The 24,689-nt window shown below is 39.4% G+C and overlaps 1 protein-coding gene across 1 annotated transcript; it reads right to left on the bottom strand.

The window, feature by feature from the left end:
* Window positions 1-1,426: 1,426 nt before the first annotated feature.
* On the bottom strand, window positions 1,427-9,051 carry LOC100706435 (acidic mammalian chitinase). The gene is made up of 12 exons (XM_003459039.4): window positions 8,997-9,051; window positions 8,622-8,713; window positions 7,542-7,571; window positions 7,259-7,463; window positions 5,371-5,427; window positions 5,116-5,281; window positions 4,742-4,866; window positions 4,465-4,588; window positions 2,843-3,025; window positions 2,550-2,666; window positions 2,300-2,426; window positions 1,427-2,204 (listed from the first exon to the last, which is right to left on the bottom strand). Exons 2-12 carry the CDS (start codon window positions 8,638-8,640, stop codon window positions 1,996-1,998), a joined length of 1,362 nt encoding a protein of 453 aa, XP_003459087.2. The 5' UTR covers window positions 8,641-8,713; window positions 8,997-9,051; the 3' UTR covers window positions 1,427-1,995.
* Between the last annotated feature and the right edge of the window lie 15,638 nt (window positions 9,052-24,689).

Raw genomic sequence — 24,689 nt, 5'->3', positions numbered from 1 at the left:
ACAACTTGCCTAATAATTCTGCACTCCCTGTATTAGACTAGGTAAGAACTTTTCTAATCGTCGAGCCATGATAGATGTATCTAATTTCTCCTTATTTTCTTTTGGGATGGCAGAAATTAAACCATTTCAGCTATACTGTTCCCTGCCTTATTAGCATAAAGAGTCTCAAAAAATGTTTCAAAGGCTCCCTGAACTTTGCGTAATTTATTTTTTATTATTTTTGTTACTGGATCTTTGATTTTGTGGACTGTATTGTGTGCTATTTTCTTCTAAGTTTCCAGGCCAAGACTTTCATTGCTTTAGATCGTCCTTCATAATACCTTTGTTTAAGTAACATTAGATTTATGTTAATTTTTTTTATTAATTTCATTTCTTGTTTTCATAATTTCCTCCAATATATCCTGTGTTGTTTTCATTTGATGCTTTTTCTCTAATTCTTTTAACTTATTTTGTAAGTTTTCTAATTTCTTATTTCTCATCTTTTTCTTATAAGAGGATATTGCTATAGTTTTCCCTCTCAGGACAGCTCCGTCCCTCCTCATCACTTATCTCAAATAATTTTTCAAAGTGTAGTTTGCCTGATAGAAGGATAGCCAATCCTCTCCTTCGTCCAGGCCCTTGGTATTTTTCAAGCTTCTCATGCTCCTCCTTCCTGATAGCAATATCACTTGATATAGCTACATCTACTACATCTTCTTCTGCTTGTCCACCGCTACTATGTTCGGTTGGTTAGCCATTGTCTATCTGTATATGTAAGTCAACCACCCTGGGGGTTGTCTCTCATTTTGACTTTGGGAGTGGCAATGGCATAGATGTTCCTGTATACTATGCAGCTACTTCGTTATGGTGTTTCATGTATGCCCTGCCTGCTAGCAACTTGCACCCTGCTGTTATGCACTGATTTGCCTCAGAGGCATCTTTACACAGCCTGCATCTGGGGTCCTGCCTGATACCAAAAGTAAATGGACAGTTAACTCAATGACATAATGAAGGAATTGCCCAAACCTGCCCATGAAATTGCCTTTATCAGGTAAGCAGATAAAGTCCTGGAGTTGATATAAGGCACAGGTGTCGAACTCCAGGCCTCGAGGGCCGGTGTCCTGCAGGTTTTAGATGTGTCTGTGATCCAACACAGCTGATTTAAATGGCTAAATTACCTCCTCAACATGTCTTGAAGTTCTCCAGAGGCCTGGTAATGCACTAATCATTTGATTCAGGTGTGTTGACCCAGGGTGAGATCTAAAACCTGCAGGACACCGGCCCTCGAGGCCTGGAGTTCGACACCCCTGATATAAGGTGTGGTGCTTGCATTTGGAAGGTTTTCTGTGAACAGACAACATGCGATCAAAGGAGCTCTACATGCAGCTGAAACAAGCCATCCTTAAAACAGAAAACAGAAAAAAAAACTGAGAAATTGCTACAATACTAGGAGTGGCAAAAACAGTTTGATGATAAATCCTGGAAAAATATTAGTTACATTCTGAGAAAGAATGAAAGCACTGGTTAAATAAACAACACAAAAAGACCTGGACGTCCACAGAAGATAACAGTGGTGGATGATTGCAGAATCATTTCCATGGTCAAGTGAAACCCCTTTACAACAGCCAACCAAGTGAACAACAAAAAGTGATTGCTGCCTAAACCTAATAACTGACTGGGCCACCCTTTTAGCAGCAGCAACTGCAATCGAGGGGGGGTGCATCACTTTTTCAAACAGGGCCATGTAGGTTTGTATTTTTTCCCCCCTAATAATAATAAACATCCTCAAAATGTTGAACATTTTAAACATTTGTTCAGCGATCTCAGACATTTAAGTGTGACAAACATACAAAAAAATAGAAATCAGGAAGTGAACAATTTTTCACACCACTGTATATTTTGTTCCTGCTGAAACCCAGGATGTTTTAGCATGAGCTGTGAAAAGATTTTACTGAAACATAACTGATTGCCTTAAACATTTATTATGTTGTGCTCTGTAGTTTATGTTGCTGTGGCTCAGGGCCAGTTGCAGCACTTGCAGGAGTCCCAGTAAATGAGGCCAGGCTGGCAGCGGTGCAGGTAGGTGTTTCCCTGGAAACACTGGAAGAAGGTGGTTTTGTCAGCTGGGTTTTCATATAACCCATCAGGACGGGCATGGCAGAAGTCAGCACTTGGGTCCCTAGTGGTGGTAGGGCGTGGAGTGGTGGTGGGCTTTGGCGTAAAGCCTGCACAATGAGACATTGAAAAATAAAAGTTGTACACAGGAAGAGATTTTTTTAAACTCAAATCTAAGTTAGTGAAGCTAATTTACAGTAATTACCCATCAACGTCCTCAGGTGGTTGATAAGAGGATATGCACCAGCTGAGCAGAAGGATCCACTGAAGTCATCCATATCCAGAGTCCACACATGGGCACCTCCCAAATTGTTGGCAGTCATCCATTGAACCTACAGGACAGCAACATAAGGAAACAAGAACTCTTATAATAATAACAGGTACAATTCAATAGAGCACAACAAAAATGAATAAAAAGCATAGCTTTTCTTGTTTTAGGCACAGAAATTCTTTACCTTGGAAGAATAGCTGCGCTTGTCATCATAGCCCAACCAGGAACTCCCATAGGTGGCATATGGAACCTCTTGTTCAGAGATCCATCCAACACTAGCAGTATTAATGAAGTCACAGATCTGATAAGAAAGAAACATAGACCTAAATCAGATAACAGTGAATTTGTGATAGTGATATTCTCCGTTGAGCTGTATATAATTGCCCACAGATGTTAGTCATGGGTAATAATAGAAATTTCGAGGAATAGATTACTTTTAGCATACACCAATCAGAGCTTTTTAAAAACCTTTTGTACCTCATAGAAGGCCCAGAATCCAGCAGTTTGAGTGTAGGGTCCAGGGTCTGCAGGGCCATTAGCTGGTGCTCCTAGGCCAGTAGCACCACTGCTAAGACGGTAAGTTCTTCCATAAGTAGGGAAACCTAGCAGCAGCTTTCCAGATGGTGCTCCCAGGGATATCCAATAGAATACAGAGGAGTTCTACAAAAAAGGAAAGGAAACTTCATTTCAACTGTAAATCTGTACCAAATTCTTCAGAATTTATTACTTTATTTCTTTACCAGCTTTATTAGGATACCTGTTTCTCTGAATCTCCTTTAGAGATCAGTCAGACAGACAAGCTGTAAGACATTCAGTTTTTTTTAAATATATATTTGTCTTGACTCTGTCCAGATACACAAAACACCTTCATAGCAGTTTCCACAAGCACTACATCTGTACTTCCCCTGTCTCTTCCTTACCACTCTTCTATGAACTCTGTTCTTCAGTTTCCCCAATTTAATCCTTGGCACTACCTTCACTTATTTCCTCTTCATCCCAAAGTCATCTTATAGAAAGCTATCTAATACTGCCTGGCTAAGGCAGATAGGACACTGCAAAGTGGTGTCCTATCTCTTTCTGTAACTTCTGTATAAGATGCAGTCCACCTTTATACACCTTCCTCCACTCATATGCCACCTTATGTCCCTCTTCGTGTAATGCATGTTCACTACAGCCATTTACATCCTTTTCACAAGACTGACTGCCATCTGTCCTTCTACATTTCTCTCCTTAATATCATACCTAACCAACACCTCCTCATCACCTTGTCCCCTTCACGTATGTTTCAACTTAAGTCTGCTCCAATCGCCACTTTCTCCCCTCAGGGGGCATACTCCACCACTTCATCCAACTTGCTCCAGAATTCCTCTTTCCTTAATCATTAATCTAATCTAATCTAGTTTAGTTCTAGTTGGACCTCAGTGCAGCAATTGGTAGCACCGACCACAATATTTTACTAAGAGATGAGAACATACCATTAAAGGAACTGCGACACAGTAATTCAAATCATATTTATCTGAAAACAAACAAAAAGAAAAAAACAAACAAACAAACAAAAGGTTTTTAATGACCTAATCAAAGTCAGGACTTAAATCCAACTGACCCACAAATGTGGCTGAATTACAACAATTCTGTAAAGAGTAGGCTGACTTGGGCCTCCAGGTGAAAGAGTAATTTATAGTTACTGCAAATGCTTTAGTGCAGCTTTGGCTGCACAACCAGGTGTTAGGGTTAGGGAGCAATTACTTTTTTTCAGGTAGATTTGGATAGCTTTTTTCTCTGAATGAATGAAATCATCCTTTTAAAACTACATCTCGTATTTACTCTGATTACCTTTGTATAATTATAATATTTGTTCTTATAATCTGAAACAGGTAAGTGTGACTAATATGCAAAAATAAAACAAAACAAAACATGTGGCCATCCAGTTGTGTATTACTGTGCTACTTTGTGTTTCTGTGAGTCTGTCTGGCACTAGTACTACAAAATTTTGTTAAAATGAATATTTTTTCACAGTTATTATGAAATCAGTATTCATTATAATTCATTCACATGAACACAGTGAAAGGCAGTTGTAGATGTGTTGGTGTGTTTCTTACTATATTGTAATGAATTTGCGAACCAGGGTCTGCAGAGCTACTGTAAAGAGGGCTGTTGTGTCCAGTTACTGCCTCCCAGTGTCCGTGGAAGTCATAGGTCATGATGTTGATGAAGTCAAAGTGTCTGTTGGGTTTTTATTGAACAGTAAATGTAAAATGGGGCTTTGTGTCATTTGAAATGAGTAATAGTGATATATCTATTTCAGTACAAGACACCTACTTTATGGATTGGTGTTACTTTGTTGAAAAGTAAATATGCATACGTGCTTAAACTTACGGTACAATCTTGTTGACTTCGTATGCTCTGTCAATGGTCTGACGGATTCCAGCAACACTGGCTGACAGCAGCAGCTGACTCCTCCCGCTGTCTTTTGCATCATCCTCAAAGGCTTTGGCCAGCTCCTATAGGCACACCAAACTAAAGCAACTTAGATCCAGTGAGATCACTGCTACACACTAGCAAGGAAGAGTATGCAGAATTGTACAAAATTTTATATAAAATATATAGAGCTGAATTTAAACCTGGCCAGTAATAACAGATAACATATAATAACATTTAAGAAGGATAAACATTACAATACAAAAATAATACACCATTATAATACATTAGCATTGTATTGAAAATTTAAGGCCAATGTGAGCTGTGTTTACCGTGACCAATAGAGTAAATTTCTCTTTGTCCCCCACTGGGCTGCCATTGTGTCCAGGATATTCCCAGTCCAGGTTTATCCCATCAAAATTATGGGTGTGAAGGAAACTGATAACAGAACTGATGAAGGCTGCACGACTCTCAGGTCTGGCAACCATAGCAATAAATCTGGTGTGATGCAGATAAAAAGAACTGTAATAAAGGAAGGTTTTTATAGTAGATATGAAAATATGAGAACTGGTGTAGATGGAACTCACGGGCTGACTCCATTGACCGTTCCTCCAACAGACAGCAGAGTCTTCAAAGCAGGGTTGCTGGTAATAGAGAGGCAGAGAAAAGACAGGACCTTAAATAATTAAAGAACACTTTACCCCCATTTAGACTCCCAATGACTGTTTATTTCACAGCCATGGGTTGCCTGGAGAATTTAAAATTAATAATGGCTTATTCCATACAGTTAAAGATATATATATTCTTAGCTATAATTTTATTTCCTTTTTTGCTGAACATTTTAAAGAGATCGGAAAAAGGATTCTGCAAATAACAGAATCTTGAACAATCCACCAAAAAGGGCAGAAGCAGGTTGAAAGCCCTGGCTGGTTGCAGTAGGACTGGGTGATAATTATAAAAGTTTTCTGATGTATTTAGATGGTACACCATGATAATGATAAATATTGTGGTAGCTCCATTTAGATAAAATTGAATGGGAATATCTGTTTTTTGCTCCATCTGGTGATTAAATGCCTGATAAACACAGATGCTGCTTTAACACACTGATGCACATATTCTGTCATATTGCCAGTATGTCCAGCTCAATTACTTGCTTTCTACATATAGATCCTACTGTAATCCAAGCAAACCTTTTCTCTGGCATCCTTTTGAATTCTTAGCACCACTTAATAGCTAACTCAGATTGTAACTTAACTTTTGCCATAATCAAAGTACTGACCTTATATTCATACAAATTAAAAGAAAATCTGTCAAAAAGTGGTACTGATGTCGAGGGTTCTAATTTGTCACTGGTATGACCTTTGCTTTTGCTTGATGTTCTTCATCCGAAAACACGCTCATGTGTAGTTTAAGATTCTGGAAAGACTCCTTTGTTCACTATAAGTTATCTCTTTTCATCCTAATTATTTCTAAATAATTAAAAAATGTTGGGATGGGATTAGAGATTACAGATACAGTCATGGTGAAAAAATGCACTTCTGTTTCTTCTAAGGTTTGACATATTAGGACATAATAAAAAAATCTCCTCTTAACAGGTGTTAAAATTGGATAACATGAGATTAACAACAACACATCACATATTACACCATATCATCATATAAAACACAAAAAATCTAAGCCAAAGTGCAGAAGTGGTGTGTGAAAGCTAGGTGCACCCCATGATTTATTAGCTTGTAAAACCACTTTTAGCAATAACTGCATGATGTCATCAGTCTCTCACATTGTTGTGGACATTGTTGTCAAACATGGCGCTGTGCATTTTAGCTTGCACTTTGGCCATGTCTGTTCAGAGAACAATGATCAAGAAGTTGATGTTTCTTCAGATGCTGTTTTCCTGAGCTAAGTCATGCTTCCATTTTTGTTTTACAGAGAAGAAGCTTTCTTCTTTCTCCTCACCCAACCAAGCAACTATACTTTTGATTTTCGATTACTCACCTGCCTCCAACTCAGCCTATCTCTTCTGTAACATCAACCATCTGTATGTCCTTGCAACTCGTATTTGTCTGTTTGTCTTTTTCTAATATTACTGTTATAAACTTTAACATTGTAACCAAAGAGTCTGAAATGTAGCTCTTGATGGTTTTGAAGTTTCTCTGAGCAATACCTTGGGGTGAATTTGCTGGGACTTACACACCTAGGCAGGATTTTTAAATAACTTTGTCACATTGATCGCTGGCAGTTTTTCACACACTGCTACTGAATTTTTTGATTAATTTCTGTTAAAGAAAAAAAGACAGTGGGAGAGGTCATGTTTTGTAGATTATCTCAGTTTGTCTTTACCTCATTTTAACACCTGATAAATACCAGGTTACATCCATTGATTTAAAGTGGGTCTACTTTCTTTTTACCATGGCTGTCGTAGTTGTCTAAATGTTCTTAACATTGGTCTGACTCTCTATGATTGAGTAAACTCACACGTTCTTGAGGCTGTTGAGGCTGCTGTACAGCTGCTGATCATTCCACTCAACTGGGCTGATCTGGTTGAAGCTGTTAATGGTGGCCAGAGTGTAGATGACATGGGTGCACAGGAAGGGATCGATGTTGTCTGGAGTGAATTTGCCAGCACTTGGTCTGTACTGGGCCCAGTTGGTCATATGACACACCAGCTTACTAGATGAAACTGAAGGAAGACACATTGGGTTTTTTCTGTAACCATCGTGGTGATGAGATGACTCGATCACTAAATACAAATACTTACCATTATGTAGAATGAATAGAATGCCCAGAGCTGAGAGAGAGATGGAAAAAAGTAAATCAGGTTATCTAGAAACTATAAAACTTAGAGACAACATAGAATACAGAAAATTACATCACAAATTACATCCATCCATTTTCTGCTGCCTAATCATGTCAAAGTTGCAGCAGTCTAAGTAGCAGTATAAGCAGAGATGCCAGGACCTCTCCCTTCCCTGTCACTTCCTCCAGCTCTACGTGGGAACACCGAGGCATTATCAAGGGAGCTGACAGATTTAATCTCTCCAGCATACCCTGGGTCTGTCCTGAAGCCTAGACTCCTGGAACATCTCACCTAGGAGACACCAAATAGGCATCCTAATCAGACACCTAAATAACTTCAATTTGCTCATTTTCATGTAGGGGAGTAGAGACCCTACTCTGAGCCCCTCCCGAAGGGCCTCCAAGGTCCACACCCTATCTCCAAGGGTGAGGTCAGACACCCAATGGAGGAAGTCCATTTACATCGCATTTTTAACTCTTTCTTTGAGGCAGTTTTACTCACAAACAGAGTTGAGAATAGGAATGTAGCCTGACCAGGAAAATGAACAGCATCACTTTCATGCCCAGCTGTCTCTCCCTAACAACAAACATGAATCACTGCCAATGCCAGACCAATACGTGTCTTTGAGAAACCAAACCCCTCCTAAAATTTTGTTCAGTTATGGCTGGCCAGACCCAAACTAAACTCGCCTTGTAATACTTGTCAGCTGCCTCCAGTCTAATAACAGGATACTGTTGGAATACTGCGCTCCGAGTCACACTCCTCAGTCTCTGTGTTATTGTCCTCAGCAGGAAAATGAAGTCCTCAGCTAGGACACCTTCCACCAGCTCACGTTGGGACTACAAACAGGGGTCGTACTCTGAACTGTTCAGCACATAACACAGTCAGGACCTGTTTCAGCCCAACTATATTTAACCTGCACCTCTCAAACTACTTACTTCTCCTTATGCTCTGCTTCTGAATAAATAAACAAAGGACGACTATTGTATAAATAGATGAATAAATGAATGAATGAATTATTTAATGAAATTTGGCATTTACCTATGAGGAGTTTCCCCATGTTGCTTTCAGGAGGTTCCACCGGTTTCCTTTCGTAGAAGTGAGTTTCCGAATGAGTGAATCAGTTTCATTCACTGGCACACAAGTAACAAAAGCAGACATTAAGTGCTGTCACAGAAGCAATTTTTCGTTAATTAACCAGCTAAGCTTCACTTCAGCAAAATTTTACAGACTGCATTTTACAAACGGACAAAACCTAGATTAGACTGTGATGCACTTGTAACAATTAATTATTAAAACATACATAATAAAAAAAACTAATAACTAATTTATCTTTAATTTTAGGCTTACATGTAGCTACTATAAAATACACTACAAGCAACCAAACCAAATCAAAAACAATGATGATCTCATTACCGTTCGACAAGAAGAACTGAAGCAGATTTCAGAGCTTCTTTGAGTTGGTCAGATTTATATCATCCTAATGACTAATAGAAGGTGTCAAAGTGCAGCTGATAAGAGCTCAGAGTGGTGGGAGTCTACTGATGTGCCTAATAACCCCTCACCCCACCCCCTTCTAGTAAGACCTGCCAAACCCAGTTAAGAATTTGACCCAATTAGATAAGTAACTGATATCGCAATGATAACTGTAATCAGCTTTTACTATATCGCTGGACTTTACCAATCATCACCAAACAAACCTTACAATAATAGATTGCTCTATTATTGTAGAAGTACAGTGACTTGAGGCAACTTTTGTTTGAATTGAATTCAAAGCTATTAGCATTCATTACCAGGTGAGCATGAATATCCACAGCAAAGACATGAGAGCTGTAGTTACACATTACAAATTAATTCAAAGTAGGGTTAAAACAAGGATAGATTTGTATTAAAAGTACAAGTAACAAAATACAGCTATATCCAGCTGTATATTAAGTAAATACATACAGCTACAGTTAGCTATCCTTAACCTTTAAGCAAGCAGCCTAAATATTAATTTCATAAATGTTTGAGCAGTAGTGGACTATACATGGAATGCAATCCTTGACAATGGTGATCACTGGAATCTGCTTTGTGTTGACATTTCCCCTGTGTATGTCACTAATCCGGCACAACATTAAAAATATCTGCTTAGTATTCTCTAGGTCTGTCTTGTGTCACTAAAACAATTCTGATCAGATGATTGTCAGAACCGAATCTTTCATAGCAGAACACTGCACTGTAACAATGATAGTCTACATCTATCATGTTATTTCCCACCATATTTCATTATTCTCTAGCAGAATTTACTGTTATTAATTCACAGAGATACAGTATACGCTGATTACAGTTAGCGTTGTGATATCAGTTACTTAGCTGATTGGTCAAATTCTTAACTGGGTTGGAAGATTTTATAAAGAGTTGGGGTGGGACTGGTGGGAATCCAGTCTGAACTCTTATCACCTGCACTTTGACATTGACATTAGGATGATAGAAATGTTACAACTTTAAAACCACTGACACTGATCATCTTGTTACAGTTTGTGTTCTGTTGTGAAAGATTCAATCATCTGATCAGAATCATCTTAGTCTCACAAAACAGACCTATACAATATTACGCAGGTGGTTTTAATGTTGTGCCACAATGGTAGAGTCACTGAATGTCAGTGACAAGTAGATCCCAGTGATCACCATTACTAAGAACTGCATTGCCTCAATGTTGAGTCAACTACTACTACACATCAAACATTTATAAAATTAATATTTAGACTGTTTGTTTAAAGGTTAAGGATAGCTAACTGTGGCTGCATGTAGTTACTTTATATACAGCTGGATATAGCTGTTTTTTAGCTTCTATTTTTAGTACAAATCTATCCTTGTTTCAAAACCTACTTTGAATTAGTTTGTAATGTGTAATTACACCTCTCCTTTGTTTGCTGTGGATATTCATTCTTACCTGGGAATGAATGTTAGTAGTTTTGAATTAAGTTCAACTCAACTATATAGTATAGCCAAATCACAACAGTCACCTCAAAGCACCTTACTTGCTTGTTTAGTGATAGTTTGTAAGGTCCAGTGAGTCCTAAAGTGTGGGCTAGGGCTCCCTGGTGGGCCATGAAGATATTGCAGGGAGGCCACAGTAATAATATTTCAGTTTGAAACTACTCACAAGTATCTACAGCTACATATGTATATAAATTCATTTATTTATAAAAATGAATTAAAACTGATAATAAGATCTGGGGTCTGTGATATTACTCATTACTGCTCTTGTATTTAACCCTTGTATGGTGTTCGGGTCTGTGAGACCCATGCCATTTAGAGGCCGCTGCCCCTTTAGGCAGTATATACCATCAAAACCTGCAAAATATGGTATAAAGATATTTACACTTGATTATAACTGATTTTATTTATAATTTTTAATTCATAAATGTGATCGAACAAATGTAAAGGGAAAAAAATTAACCATGTTTGCTGTTCACATGGCTCGTAATTGGGATGAAGTAAACATCTGTTGAGTAATTTAACATAAAATTGTTTGATAGTGTTAATTGGAAAGCCAAAACTCTAGCGGGTCCACCAGACCCATGAACACTGGCTGAGTAACAAAAATACGAACACCACACAAGGGTTAAGTTTGTGTCCCGTTGGCACGTTTGGTCACACATTGGCCTAACACACTGGGTAGCATTAGCAATTTATAACAGCTGATGTTGGGGTTTTTTGGTTTTCAAGGAAATACATCACTTTTCTCCTGTATTTCAATTTGAGTGAATATTTAAGATTTGATCCATCGGATTCACCCGATGAATGGTTTAGGTGTGGGAAGGAATGATAAAGGGATGGTTGGATCAACAGTGCCCTGACTTTTTGTCAGCCTGGCTACAGTGCTGAAGAGAAACCTGGGGTTGTTCTTATTTTCTTCAATCAGTGATGAATAGTAAGATGTTCTGGCTTTGCGGAGGGCTTTCTTATAAAGCAGCAAACTATTTCTCCAGGCTAAATGATGATCCTCTAAATTTGTGACACGCCATTTCCTCTCCAGCTTACGAGTTATCTGCTTTAGGCTACGTGTTTGAGAATTATAACACAGAGTCAGGTACTTCTGATTTGTGGCCTTAGTTTTCACAGGAGCTACAGTATCCAGAGTCGTACGTAGTGAGGAGGTAAAATTATTAACAAGATGATCGACCTCTGTTGGAGTAGCGTTCAGGTAGCTGCTCTGCTCTATGTTGGTACAGGGCATTGAAGATGATAACAGTGGGTGGATTATATTCTTAAACTTAGTTACAGCACTTTCAGAAAGACATCTACTGTGATAAAGTCTACTCTCCACTGCTGTGTAATCAATTATTGTAAATGTAAATGTTATCAGGAAATGATCAGACAGCAGAGGGTTTTCAGGAAACACTGTTAAATGTTCAGTTTCTATGCCATATGTTAAAACAAGATCTAGAGTGTGATTAAAGTGGTGGGTGGGTTCTTTTACATTTTGAGAGAAGCCAATTGAGTCTAATAACAGATTAAATGCGATGTTGAGGCTGTCATTTTTAGCATCTACATGGATGTTAAAATCACCCACAATAATTATTTTATCTGAGCTGAGCACTAAATCAGATAAAAAGTCTGAGAAATCAGAGAGAAACTCTGTGTAAGGCCCAGGTGGACGATAGATGATAACAAGTAAGACTGGTTTCTGAGTTTTACAGCTGGGGTGGACGAGGCTAAGCATCAGGCTTTCAAATGAATTAAAAGTCTGTCTTGGTCTTTGGCTGATTAATAGGCTGGTGTGAAAAATTGCTGCCACACCGCCCCCTCGGCCTGTGCTTCGAGGTTTCTGGTAGTTAGAATGACTCGGGGGTGTTGATTCATTTAAACTAACATAATCATCCTGCTGCAACCAGGTTTCTGTAAGGCAGAGTAAATCGATTTGTTGATCAATTATTAAGTCATGTACTAACAGAGACTTGGAGGAGAGAGACCTAATATTTAATAATCCACATTTCACTGTTTTCAGTCCAGCTTTGTCCACCCACTGGTAGGATTTCTGGATGTCAGCCACCTCCTCTATCTGCCCCTGCTACATACTGTGCAGGGGCCTGTCCTTCCATGATGGTTCTTCCTCTTGCTCATGTTTCTTGGGATTCTGCTGCATGAGGTATTCACTGAGCATGCGGTCAGTTGGGGCCATCTTCCTGATGTATTAGCTAACTACATAACTGTTTTCTTTTGAGAATGACATCTTTGGCTTATCTAGAAGCTTCAAAGTTGTCTGATCTTCATGTTTGTACAGAATGTAACAAACAGAACACTAAAGGTTCAAAACAAACTGCAGCATCAAAGCATAAAAGGCTGTTTACAGTGGTTACAATATTAGTTTACTTCTGAATCTGATAAACTCAACTTGACTGAACTGCCAGTATGACAGTTAACGTTTGGTGATTGTTCATCCATAACCTGGTACAAGGCTTTTAAATATTATCTTTGAATTTGTTTTACAGCCTTTTTATTAGTTTACATACTTTACAGGATGTAAGGTATGGTTCATACCTTATTGGAGGCAAAACATCGCCAGCAGCCTTACAAGCAGACAAAACTACATGTTAAAATAAGAAAGCATCTGAAATATTTATCTCCATCCTAAAAAGTGATTCTTATATTCCATTATTATTATACATTATCTTTGCTTTTAAACTTCTTCTTTTTTTTCTTTTTTTTTTGCTTAATTATATCATTAATTGTTTATAGATTGCAATTAGAGTATATTTTTAAAGGTTTATTTTCATGTTCATATACATGTAATTCTTTTCTGGCAGCAATCATGATGGTAGGTGAGGAATGTTGTTAGAAAGGAGGATGCTTTGCTGCAGTAAAATAAGAATCTTGCAAAAACGTCATAAACATGTCGCACATCAGTTTCTCTGCCAGCTTATCTGTAGGCACCGATAAAATAATAAAAATATATCCCAATTATATCTTCCACTCCAGCACTGTGGAGTACAGCAATGTTGGTTCCAACAGACTAAACTGATAAAAAAAAATAAGGCCAACTCTGCCAATGGGACACTTAAAGCTGTGGTGGAGAGGAGGTAGATAAACAAACTGGTATCCATCATGGATATAATACTGAGCCACTGAATGTCTTCTAATATCTTCTCATGTGTTGTTTGACTATAAATAACAACCTTTTTTAAATTCGGTGTCTGCTTTGTTATATTTTGAAGTATTGTAAAGTGGAGTTTCAAAATGGTGTTATAGCATTCCCAACAAAATTCCAAATAGAAGCCTCAGAGCTGTACTTCACACACATGTATGAAAGTTGGTATATACCCTACTAGTCAAAAGTTTGGACACACCTTCTCTTTTTTTTCTTTATTTTTACAACTATTTACATTGTAGAGTCTCACTGAAGGTGCCAAAACTATAAATGAACACATATGGAATTGTGTAGTAAAGAAAGTGTGAAATAACTCAAAACATGTTTTATATGTTAGATTCTTGGTAACAGCTGCCCTTTGCTTTGATTCCTGCTTTGCTCACTCTTGGCATTCTCTCCATGAGCTTCATGAGGTTGCCTCCTGAAATGGTTTCCAACAGTCTTGAAGGATGCTGAGCACTTGTTGGCCCTTTTGCCTTCATTCTGCAGTCCATCTCATCCCAAACCATCTCACTGGGTTTAGGTCAGGTGACTGTGGAGGCCAGGCCTCCATCTCCATTTGGACTCATCAGACCAAAGCACAGATGTCCACTGGTCTAATGTCCATTCCTTGTGTTTCTGGGTCCAAACAAATCTCTTCTGCTCGTTGCTTTTCCTTAGTCGTGGTTTCTTAGCAGCTATTTGACCATAAAGGCCTGATTCATTCAGTGATTCTCTGATTCTCACTGAGAGAAGGCCAAGGGTTTGCAGTGCTGCCAACAAAGCAAACGGTGCCTACTTTCAGCAACTAAAATATCTTGCTTCATATATTAGATATCTTCAGTTTGTATCTTGTTACAAGATAAATATATATTCTTAGTGCTTATTTTCTGATTATATTGTTTTATGTATTTTAATAATAAAGGCTTGTAAAGCAAAGCCAGTTTTGACTCATAAACCAAGTGCTCAGCCTGAAAAACAGGAAGTTAGTGTAGAGCTGCACAGGCATATTAATAAAATCAATAAAAGCAGAACTAGTAATACAGAAGGAGTTGTTTATATCGAAACTATGTGTGACGTGTAAAGTACCAAAATAACACCTATATGAGACACATTTTTAGCTTCTAATGCTAGAGATTTTGCAACTGGCTTTTTGGGCTGTGCAGGTCTCTCTCTTCCGGAAGATGATTAAATAAAAATTATAAATATTTTGATCAACTGAGTTGTGTTCTCTCTATTCAGTAAAAGAATGACAAGAACCAGATTTAATACTTGGTGCCGAAACCCAGGATCGAACCAGGGACCTTTAGATCTTCAGTCTAAATGTAGTCCAATGTAGAAAGTTGCAAAAAATAAAGAAAAAAACACTGAATGACAAGGTGTGTCCAAACGTTTCACTGGTAGTGTACTTTTCCATATTCCTAGGGATTTTATCATTTCCACTTCATGTTTGTTCAGTTTCAGCTTGGCAATCCTATAATGCAAAGTTTTGGAATTTTTGTGAAAGGGGATGTCTGTAGTATCACAACAAATTCTGATCGTTTACCATAAAATTTAAATTTGTTGTAATTCACACATACAATGCCCAATCGCCCCCAAATTTTTAATGCTTGAAAAAGAACACATGTATATGGCAATATCAATGACAGTCCTAGTGCCACAGTGAGAAACTTAATGCTCTTATCTATGAAGTTTTAGCCATTTAAAATCTGAAAACCTTAACGGTACCGTCACCTGGCTGTTTTTATTTTAGATTATTAATATAAAAAAAGTATATTGTATCTATAAATAAAAACTGATTAGTTATGAACTGACACCTTTGAAAATGGTATTTCCCTACAAATTGATGCATTCTTATAAAAAAATGGCATGCGGTAACATCAGGAATCACTCCTCCATTTAAAAATGCATAGGAGCGAATGTTCGTTTGTGGAATCTGCCATTTTAAATAGAGTGCCTGAGATGGACATCACCTTCCACCTTATTTATGTATCTGGCTAGAAACCAGCCACATGTGCAGTATCCCTAAAGAAAAGGAAACCTGAATTTCATCAGTTTCCCCTTGGAGGCAAATTTTAATTCATGTCTGCATCTTCATCCTTTTCCTCCAAATCCCAACCTCACCTCAAGGTGCTTTATATTATAAGGTAAAGACTCTACAATAATACAGAGAAAACCCCAACAATCAGACAGTCCCTAATGAGAAAGTCCTTGGCGACAGAGGAAAGGAAAAACTCCCTTTTAACAGCAGAACCAGGCTCAGGAAGGAGAAGCCATTTGCCACAGAGGGGAGGGAGACAGGAAAAAAGACATTTTAGTGTTAATTTTTTTTTCTTTAAAGAAATACAGGAGAACGACTACCTTTTAAAATATTTAATTTGTTTCAGCAGCTGAAATTACAAGTTACAGCGCTGGACCTTGATGTGATCTGCTTCATAAAAAGGATGACCCTGTAAGCAGGCAATACAGTGTTATACCACAACAAAAACAGATATTATTATGACCATCTTCTCCTGGGAAACGACACGGCGCTCCTGTCGTCCCTGACTGGATCTTCTCCTGCACTTCATCTCGTCTCACCTCTGCTCCTTTCCTGGAAAGAAAGAAAAACACCTCGCTCCCTAACCTTGCTCTGTTAATATCAGCTAGCAAGTCACAGGCTGTTGTTTCTACTTATTATCCAAGTCTGGGACATTCTGTTCAGACTCCCTGACTTTAACTAGTTATGATGTGTAAGCATGTTTGCAGCTGCAACATTTCAGTCTCAATAAATTCAATTCAATCATAGCACTGAATTGATGCTTTTGACCTTTATTACACAGAGTGCCAACTCTTAATGAGGACAACTGCAAAATGTATATAAAAATAACAGAAAACAGCTTCATTTGATCACTTTATTCCTAACAAGAGAGCCTGAGATTAATAATAATAAGGTTAAATGCAAAGTGGTACCTTCCCATCGTGTCAAATCTGATGATTTACAACTTAAAACACTCATAAATATTGTGTTTTACATCCGATTGCCTCAAGGCCTTATGACATCCTCCACACTATGCACTTGAACATATAAAAGGGATGATCACCGCTTTCATTGAATTTTGAGTGTTTTAATCAATCTTGTTACGTCTGTGGTGCTCCGGGTCAAAAGTGACCGCCACAGGAAATGAATGGGAATCCACTCACTACTCACTCACTGAACGACCAGCTGAACAACCCACTGAACTGAATTTGGTGGTGAAAAATGGTTTTTATGCTAATTTAAGAGCAGTTAAAACGGACCGGTCAATTTTGACTGGGAACACTAAAGTAAGGGGCAGGAGGTGAACACGTCAGGAGGGTTATATTGAGTGAAAAAAGATGAGTGAAGAAGAAACATTCAGTGCATGGGAAGCCCCCACCAGCCTGGACATATTACAGTTTAACTAAAGAATGATTCAGGGTCACCTGATCCAGCCCTAACTATATTTTTTAATCAAAAAGGAAGTTTTTAAGCCACATGGGACCTACAATCGATTGGCAAGTTGGCAAACACCTTTGAAAGCATGTCATTAAAGGAGCAGTGACGATTGCCCACACCTCCCCAGTACACACACAAACAAAACATTTCCTCCACTATTCACTTATTTAAGAAAGTCAAAATGAACCAGATTAAAACATACCGTTTGTGGTGTCTGTCCACACTGTGCACGGACATCTTCACCTTTCTGCATCTCTTTCTAGCTGAGGAATTACTACTACTGTAGTCAAATGAATATCTACTATACCAACAATTATTTATTATTAGCTGAAAATGACAAGTGGTGGAGGATTTTTTTTTTCAAATCATTCCTTTAGGAAAAGAAGCAATAAAGCACTATGAAAACCTCTTACAATACATGAAACAGTGCTACTGAAAAATGTTCCAAGTAAAATAATGATTCTGCAGAAAAATATCATCCATCAGTGTTAAATAACTTAATATTACTGCTACCTGTGTTTAAGACTGAGCTAACTTTGAATGTCGTGTTGTACAAACACAGGCCAACATCTTGATTTTTAAAAGGCAGTGTGTGACTGCTTAATTGTCAATATCCACGGGGGAGAGAAGAAAGAAAAATGAAAGTGCAGTGTTGGAAAAAGAGGTGGTTAAACTTAAATGATTCAGACATTAGGATTCACAGAGGCTAATCTGGAAGTGCTGCTGAGTCTGCACCTGGTCAACTTGACAGGACATGGCCCAACATGGTCACAGAGCTGTGTCAGAGCCGTCCCCTCTACATCATGGTTTGAATTAAGGAGTTATTAACTTGTCTACATCACACATGTTGACCAGAGGCTGCAAAGTACAGAGACATTCTTTACTTAAGCAGAAGTACAGAAACTGCGTTCAAAAAAGTTGAAGTACTGAAGCAACTTCACTCGAAAAAGTTCAGGCTCGGACATGCACTCAAAGAAAGAAAATAAAAGTAGTTCATTGAAGGACAATTTTTTATTCTTATGCAAAAGTAACTAAACATTTATAATGATAATATAATATAATATTAGTTGATGAGTATATAAATGTTATTTATTTATATGATTTATTTATGTATGTATATACGTAAATTCTAATTCACAAGCAGTAAAAGAGAATTTAACCAAAAATAACCATTTTGTGTTGCATACATTGTACAGGCTCACTTTGAGTCCACACCTAAACAGAAATAGTAGTACAGGCAACAGTTAAAGTGAGATTCAGCAGGGAAGAGGAACCTCTGCTGTAGTGCTTAAGCCTGAAGAAAAGAATCACACCATCTAATGTGGGCTCCAGTACAGGCTGTGATCACCTGACCTGCTGGTCTTTGTGGATTTACACAGGCAAATTAAACAATATGTAAGCAGATGTTTCACAAGTTACCTTGGCTGATTTCCATCCCCTACACTGACAGTTTACTTTTAGGGACATCTTTATACGACAGTACAAAGTTCAGTGAATCAATGTCAGCATCATCAGCTTAAATGCAAGTGAATAGAAGGGTCACATGACGTTAATGGCGGAGTAGCTGTGTTTTTCACCTGCTCCCGCAGCTTGACATTCGTTTAGGCTTTCATATATGTCTAATTTGATTAAAGTCTCTGTTTATTTCCACCTTTAATCTTCATATGATGCCAAGCACCCAGAAGAAGCTCAACCTTGGTCCAAAATCAGGCCAATCAAAAAAAAAAAAAAACACCCTCTGCTGAGCGACCATGCTGCAGCGGTAATGGTGGAGGCTAAGTCGTTTTCCCCCTTCTGCCATGTGGACACCGACAAGCTGGTGGAGAGGATAACGGCGGAGGTGCTGAGGGCTGTGGAGGCCTCCTTTGAGAAGAAGATTGACCCGGTTCTAAAAAGACTGGAAACATGCGCACCTAATATTTCTGCATTGGGTGCTCAAATGAAGGAGGCAGAGGTGCGCATATCAACGCAGGAAGATATTACAGCGGGCCAAGGTGCCAAGATTTCCGAAGTGGAGTTTAAGCTGGAGGCCGCTCTGGATAAGATCGATGATTTGGAGAACAGTAGCCGACAGTGTAACATACGTATTATTGAGCTATCTGAAGACAGTGAAGGCACCAACCCTGCGTCTTTTTTCAAAACATGGTTACCGGAGTTGGTGGATGTGAGTTTCAAGGGCGGCGCTGTTAAGTTTGACTGCTGCCACCGGGTGCTCACACTCCTCCCTTCGCCTGCCCAGCGGCCCCGCCCAGTCATTATAAAACTCCACTACTTCCAGGACAAAGCGCAGCCAGGAGGAAGCAGTCCTTATTTCACAACGGCACCCCATTATGATATTCGAGGACTTCCCTGCCGCGGTCCTGAAAAAAACGCCAGGGATTCTACCAGGGAGATGGGTATCCCCTTTGCTATGATGTACCCGGCTGTCCTCAGGATCAAGCTGAATGGTCAGGAGAAATCTTTTAGATCCCCTGAAGCGGGCTCAGCTTACCTGGATAAAGTGCCTCAAGTTGCGGGGTCACGCTCAGCCTAAGTGGCCCCAGCGGACTGTTGATCTGCGCTCTAATCCCATATGTGTCATGTGAAGGAATGATGGACCCAAAGTGCAGACTTTGGGTCCAGGCAAAAAGTGCATTCCAAAACTCAGCTTTTATTGCTGGATGGCAAAACGTAACAAAAACCCAAATATACAAAATAAACTTACACAGGCAGGCAGACAGAACACACAGCGTGGGATGATGGTAGATCACGACACAGACCAAAGAACATAAGACATGGACCTTCAAAGTAAAACAGGAAACATAAGACAGAGACGCAGAATTGACAAGGAAATACAGCAGACAGGGGGGAGAGAGCAACTAAGGAACACAGAAAGGAAACCAGAAGGCAGAACTCAAAGTACAATAATAACTAAAACTCAAAACTCTGGGTCGACGATCCAGGTCTGCTAACAATACGTGAGGTATCCGTCAACTCCTTTCTTCCCCATTCTTTTTTTTTTCATTTTGGGTCTGTGCTGAGACAATAACGTTATACATATAAACTATTTTATTTAGCCATTTAGAATCTCATTTAAGCTGCGGGTGGGCAGCTATTTCACATTACCGACTAAGAAAAGACTCGTACTCTGGTCCAACATCTTTCTCTGTCCAAGTTGGAAAGTTAGCTTGTGCCCCCTGCTGGGTGTTGGAGACTTTTGTCTGACCTCCATACTCACAAGTTTCTTGACACTTATGTTTTTTCTAAATAGTTCTTTGTTAACTGTTAGCAAGCAAGCAAGCAATTTATTTAAATAGCACTTTCAGAACAACACAGCTGAATACAAAGTGCTGTACACTTATTCATGTATCATTTTTGTCACGCTAAGTAAAAAAAAAAAAAAAAGAAAAAAGATTTACCCAAAATAAATAAATAAATAAGAGTGACAACAAATAACAAAATGAGCACAAATAGCGCAAAATAAAAAAGTATAAAATGATAAGTAGAATTAAAAAAAATAAAATCAGCACATTAGATTAAAACAATAAAATCAGGGTCATACTGTGTCATGTGCCAAGGAGTAAAAATGGGTTTTAAGACGCGTTTTAAAAGTGGACAGTGAAGGGGCCTCTCTAATGTGCTGGGGCAGATTGTTCCTCTTGGACCTGGGTACCTCCAGGAGCAGCTTGTCAGCTGATCTGAGAGACCTGGGGGGGGGAGTAAGGATGAAGAAGCTCAGAGAGGTAAGGTGGGGCAAGACCATTTAAACATTTAAAAACAAACATTAGAATTTTAAAATGAATTCTAAAATATACAGGCACCCAATGGAGAGAGGCGAGGATGGGAGTTATGTGCTCTCTTTTACGAGTTCTGGTTAAAAGTCGTGCAGCAGAATTTTGGACCAGCTGCAGACGAGAGAGAAGACACCGACTAACTCCAAAATACAGAGCATTACAGTAATCCAAATGAGATGAAATAAAAGCATGGATTACTGTTTCAAAATGCAGCCTGGATAAAATAGGTCTTACCTTTGCCAAGCGCCTTAAATGATAAAAACTGGACTTGACAGTAGCCCTAATCTGAGTGTCCAACTTAAAATCACTGTAAATCTTAAAATTCAGGTTAGTAACAACAGGTTTGAACCACTGTGCCAGGGGTCCCAAGTCAATAGCGGAGGGTTCACAAGGTCTGATAAGTCCAAACACAATCACTTCAGTTTTGCTTGAATTACATCTTAAAAAGTTTAGGGACATCCAAGATTTAACGTCTTCTAGACATGCTAGAAGTGGCTTAATAGAGAAGGCATCTTTCTGCTTCAGAGGCAGATAAATCTGACAGTCATCAGTGTAACAGTGGAAGGATATTCCATGCCTTCTGAGGATGGTCCCCAGGGGCTGTAAATATCATGAAAAAAGCAGAGGCCCTAAAATTGAGCCCTGCGGGACCCCGAACTGAGCGGCAGAAAAGGACTCATACCCTGCAAAGTTAACACTAAACGTTCTGTCAGAAAGATAAGACCTAAATCAATTCAAAGCAGTACCACGAATGCCTGCAAGATGGTGTAAGCGAGACAGTAAAATGTTGTGGTCTGCAGTGTCAAAGGCAGCTGTTAGGTCCAGGAGGACAAGAACAGCATAATTGCCAAAATCACAGGTAAAGAGGACATCATTAAAAACCTTTAAGAGTGCTGACTCAGTGCTATGAGCTTTTTCAAACCTGATTGAAAGACCTCTAAGATACTATTCTCATTTAAAAAATCCATCAATTGGCAGTGTACAATTTTCTCTAAGATTTTAGACATAAAAGACAACCTGGAAATAGGCCTGTAGTTAGCCAATACAGTGTGGTCCAGGGCAGGTTTCTTAAGCAGGGGTTGTACTACTGCATGCTTGAAATTAGCAGGGACTACACCAGATATTAAACTGCTGTTTAAAACAGTAAGAACAGCCTGGCCTATGCTAGGAAACATCTCCTTAAAATGTTGTGGTGGGACAGGATCATTTGGAGAACCAGAGGGCCTCAGGTGGTCAACCACATCCTCTAAATAAGAAAGAGTCACAGGCTCAAACTGGTTAAAAACAGCAGAGCAAGGGATCGAGACAGAGGGGTCAGACTCAGGGGAAGAAATGAGAGCCCGCGTGGTTGCAACCTTCTCAATGAAAAAACACATAAAATCATTAGACAGTTTATGAGAGGCCTCCAAACAGCCACTTTGTGGAGCATTTAAGACTGAGTCAATAGATTTAAATAACACACGTGGATTGTGACTGTTGGAGGAAATGATCTTAGAGAAGTATTTTCTCTTTGCCTCTTTGACCGTATCCTGATAGAGGCGCCAGCAGTCCTTTAGGATTTGAAGAGACACCTGCAACTTGTCCCTCTTCCATCTGCGTTCAGCTCTACGACACTCCCTCCTCACAGCCTGAGTAGTGTCATTAAACCAAGGCTCGGATTTAGCCTTGGGCGTCCTGGTTTTTAATGGTGCCACAGAGTCCAGGATAGTTAGGCAAGAAGATTGAAACCAGGAGCTGAGGTCCTCTGTGTCCAAGGGAGTGAGATCAGCGGGGACAGACAGCTGGCTAAAAGAAGCGGAGAACTGGGCAGCAGTGGAAGGGTTAATAATCCGACAGCAGCGAACAGGAGCGCTGGTTTGAACTGTAGTCCGTGAAAACACAGCATCAAATAATACAGCCATATGGTCAGAGATGGTAGTGTCAGTCACTTCCACGTTAGACATAGGTAAACTGTGTGATAAGACCAGGTCTAGTGTGTGTCTGTGTTCATGTGTGGGACCAGGTACGGACTGGACCAGATTAAAAGAGTCAATAAGGCTTAAAAACTCCTTCACCAGAGGTTTGTCAAGACAGCAGACATGGATAGTAAAATCTCCCACAATAAGAACATGATCGTAGTTGGGCATAGTCCCAGCTAGAAAATTCTGAAAAGTCATTTATTTTATTCTTATTGTATTTAGGGGGACGATAAATAACAGCAAAGAGCACAGAGTTAGAGCGATTAACTTCAAAACACGTGAGCTCAAAGCTGGAAAACGAGGGCTGTAAAAAACACTGTTTCCATTTAAAAAACAACCACCGTACCTCCTCCTTTCCCTGATGTCCTTGGTGTGTTAAAATAGGAACAACCCACTGGTAAAAGTTCAATGGTCAATGGTCAATGGTTCGGATAAAATACTGGACTCACCAGTGTTAAGCCAAGGCTCAGTGACACACATGAAGTCCAGGTTGCAGAAGGTGAATAACTCATTCAGAATAAAAGATTTGTTCACCAGCGACCTGGCGTTTACCAGCCCAATCCTGACAGGAGCTGGGGCAGAGGTCTGAGCCCCAGTGGCACAGGGAGCCCGACACAGCGGCCTCAGATTGCGGAGGTTTACCCGGCGCACATTGAGCCGAGGAGGACAGGGGTCACGGAGGGGCGGCACGTCATGAGGCAGGAATCCACAGGGTCCAGGAAATGTCGGTGCACAAAAACTCCAGGAAATAATCTCTGTATTCCTTTGACCGTGAGATGCTGCACCAAGGAGAGCTTGAGTTTAACCAGCCAACCGCTTCGCCTACCCCAATGCTTACGCCGGGGAGGTAGCATGACAGCACGGCATAGGCCGGTCGGTATTCGTGACAGCAGCGGTTACCAGGAATTCTGTTCTCCATTAGAAAATGGAGCAGTATTTTGTCCAGAACGTCAGAGATTCAGAAGCGCTTGACCATCATACACTAGTAAAGACCTGATTTCTTGAGTGACACATGACAGGAGCAAAATAAAAACAAACAAAACTGACAGCGACAGACGAGCAGCCGCGTACACCGGCGCCATCTTACATGAACAGATCATGAAGAGCTCTTAGTGAAGCATTGGTTCAATGTTTACCTCAAATATTGTATGATAAGTGACAACTCGGTGTTAAATCTTTGTTCTTGAAATGTAGGAGGTATACATAGCCCTATCAAACAGAAAAAAATCTTGAGTTTTCTTAAGAGAGAAAATGTTCATGTTGCCTTGATACAGGAAACTCTCTCCTCAGTCACTCCTAAAATTAAAACGCGACTGGGGAGGTCAAGTTTTTAGTTCCTCCTTTACGAGTAAGAGCCGCGGTGTAACCATCTTAATACATAAACACCTACTGCTGACAGTTGACCAAACAATTTGTGATAAGTCTGGTAGATACGTTTCCTTAAAGGGCACCCTAACTGGTCAGGCAGTGTCATTTCTGAATATTTATTTTTCACCAGTACAGTCTAACGACTTTATTATTGGTTTTTGTTCAGTTAAATGATCTAAATCCTGCCCCTTGGTTTCTAACTGGAGATTTCATAACTTTTTGATTCACGACCCAAAATTCGACATATTTTTAACTGATCAGCTCAAACAATTTTTAAAGGATAATGCAACCCCTGAAGTTTCTCCGGGCCTGCTCTGGGACACCCTCAAGGCTTACACCCATGGGCTAATTATATCATATTCAGCGGGCCTGAAGAAGAAAAATCAGATGGAGCAACGAAAATTAGAATTAGAATTGCACGAACTTCAGGTTAAACAC

Source organism: Oreochromis niloticus, linkage group LG5 (genome assembly GCF_001858045.2).
Source record: "Oreochromis niloticus isolate F11D_XX linkage group LG5, O_niloticus_UMD_NMBU, whole genome shotgun sequence".
NCBI classification, from domain to species: domain Eukaryota; kingdom Metazoa; phylum Chordata; class Actinopteri; order Cichliformes; family Cichlidae; genus Oreochromis; species Oreochromis niloticus.
Note: the sequence above shows the minus strand (reverse complement) of the source record. Positions and strands in the feature narration are given on the sequence as shown.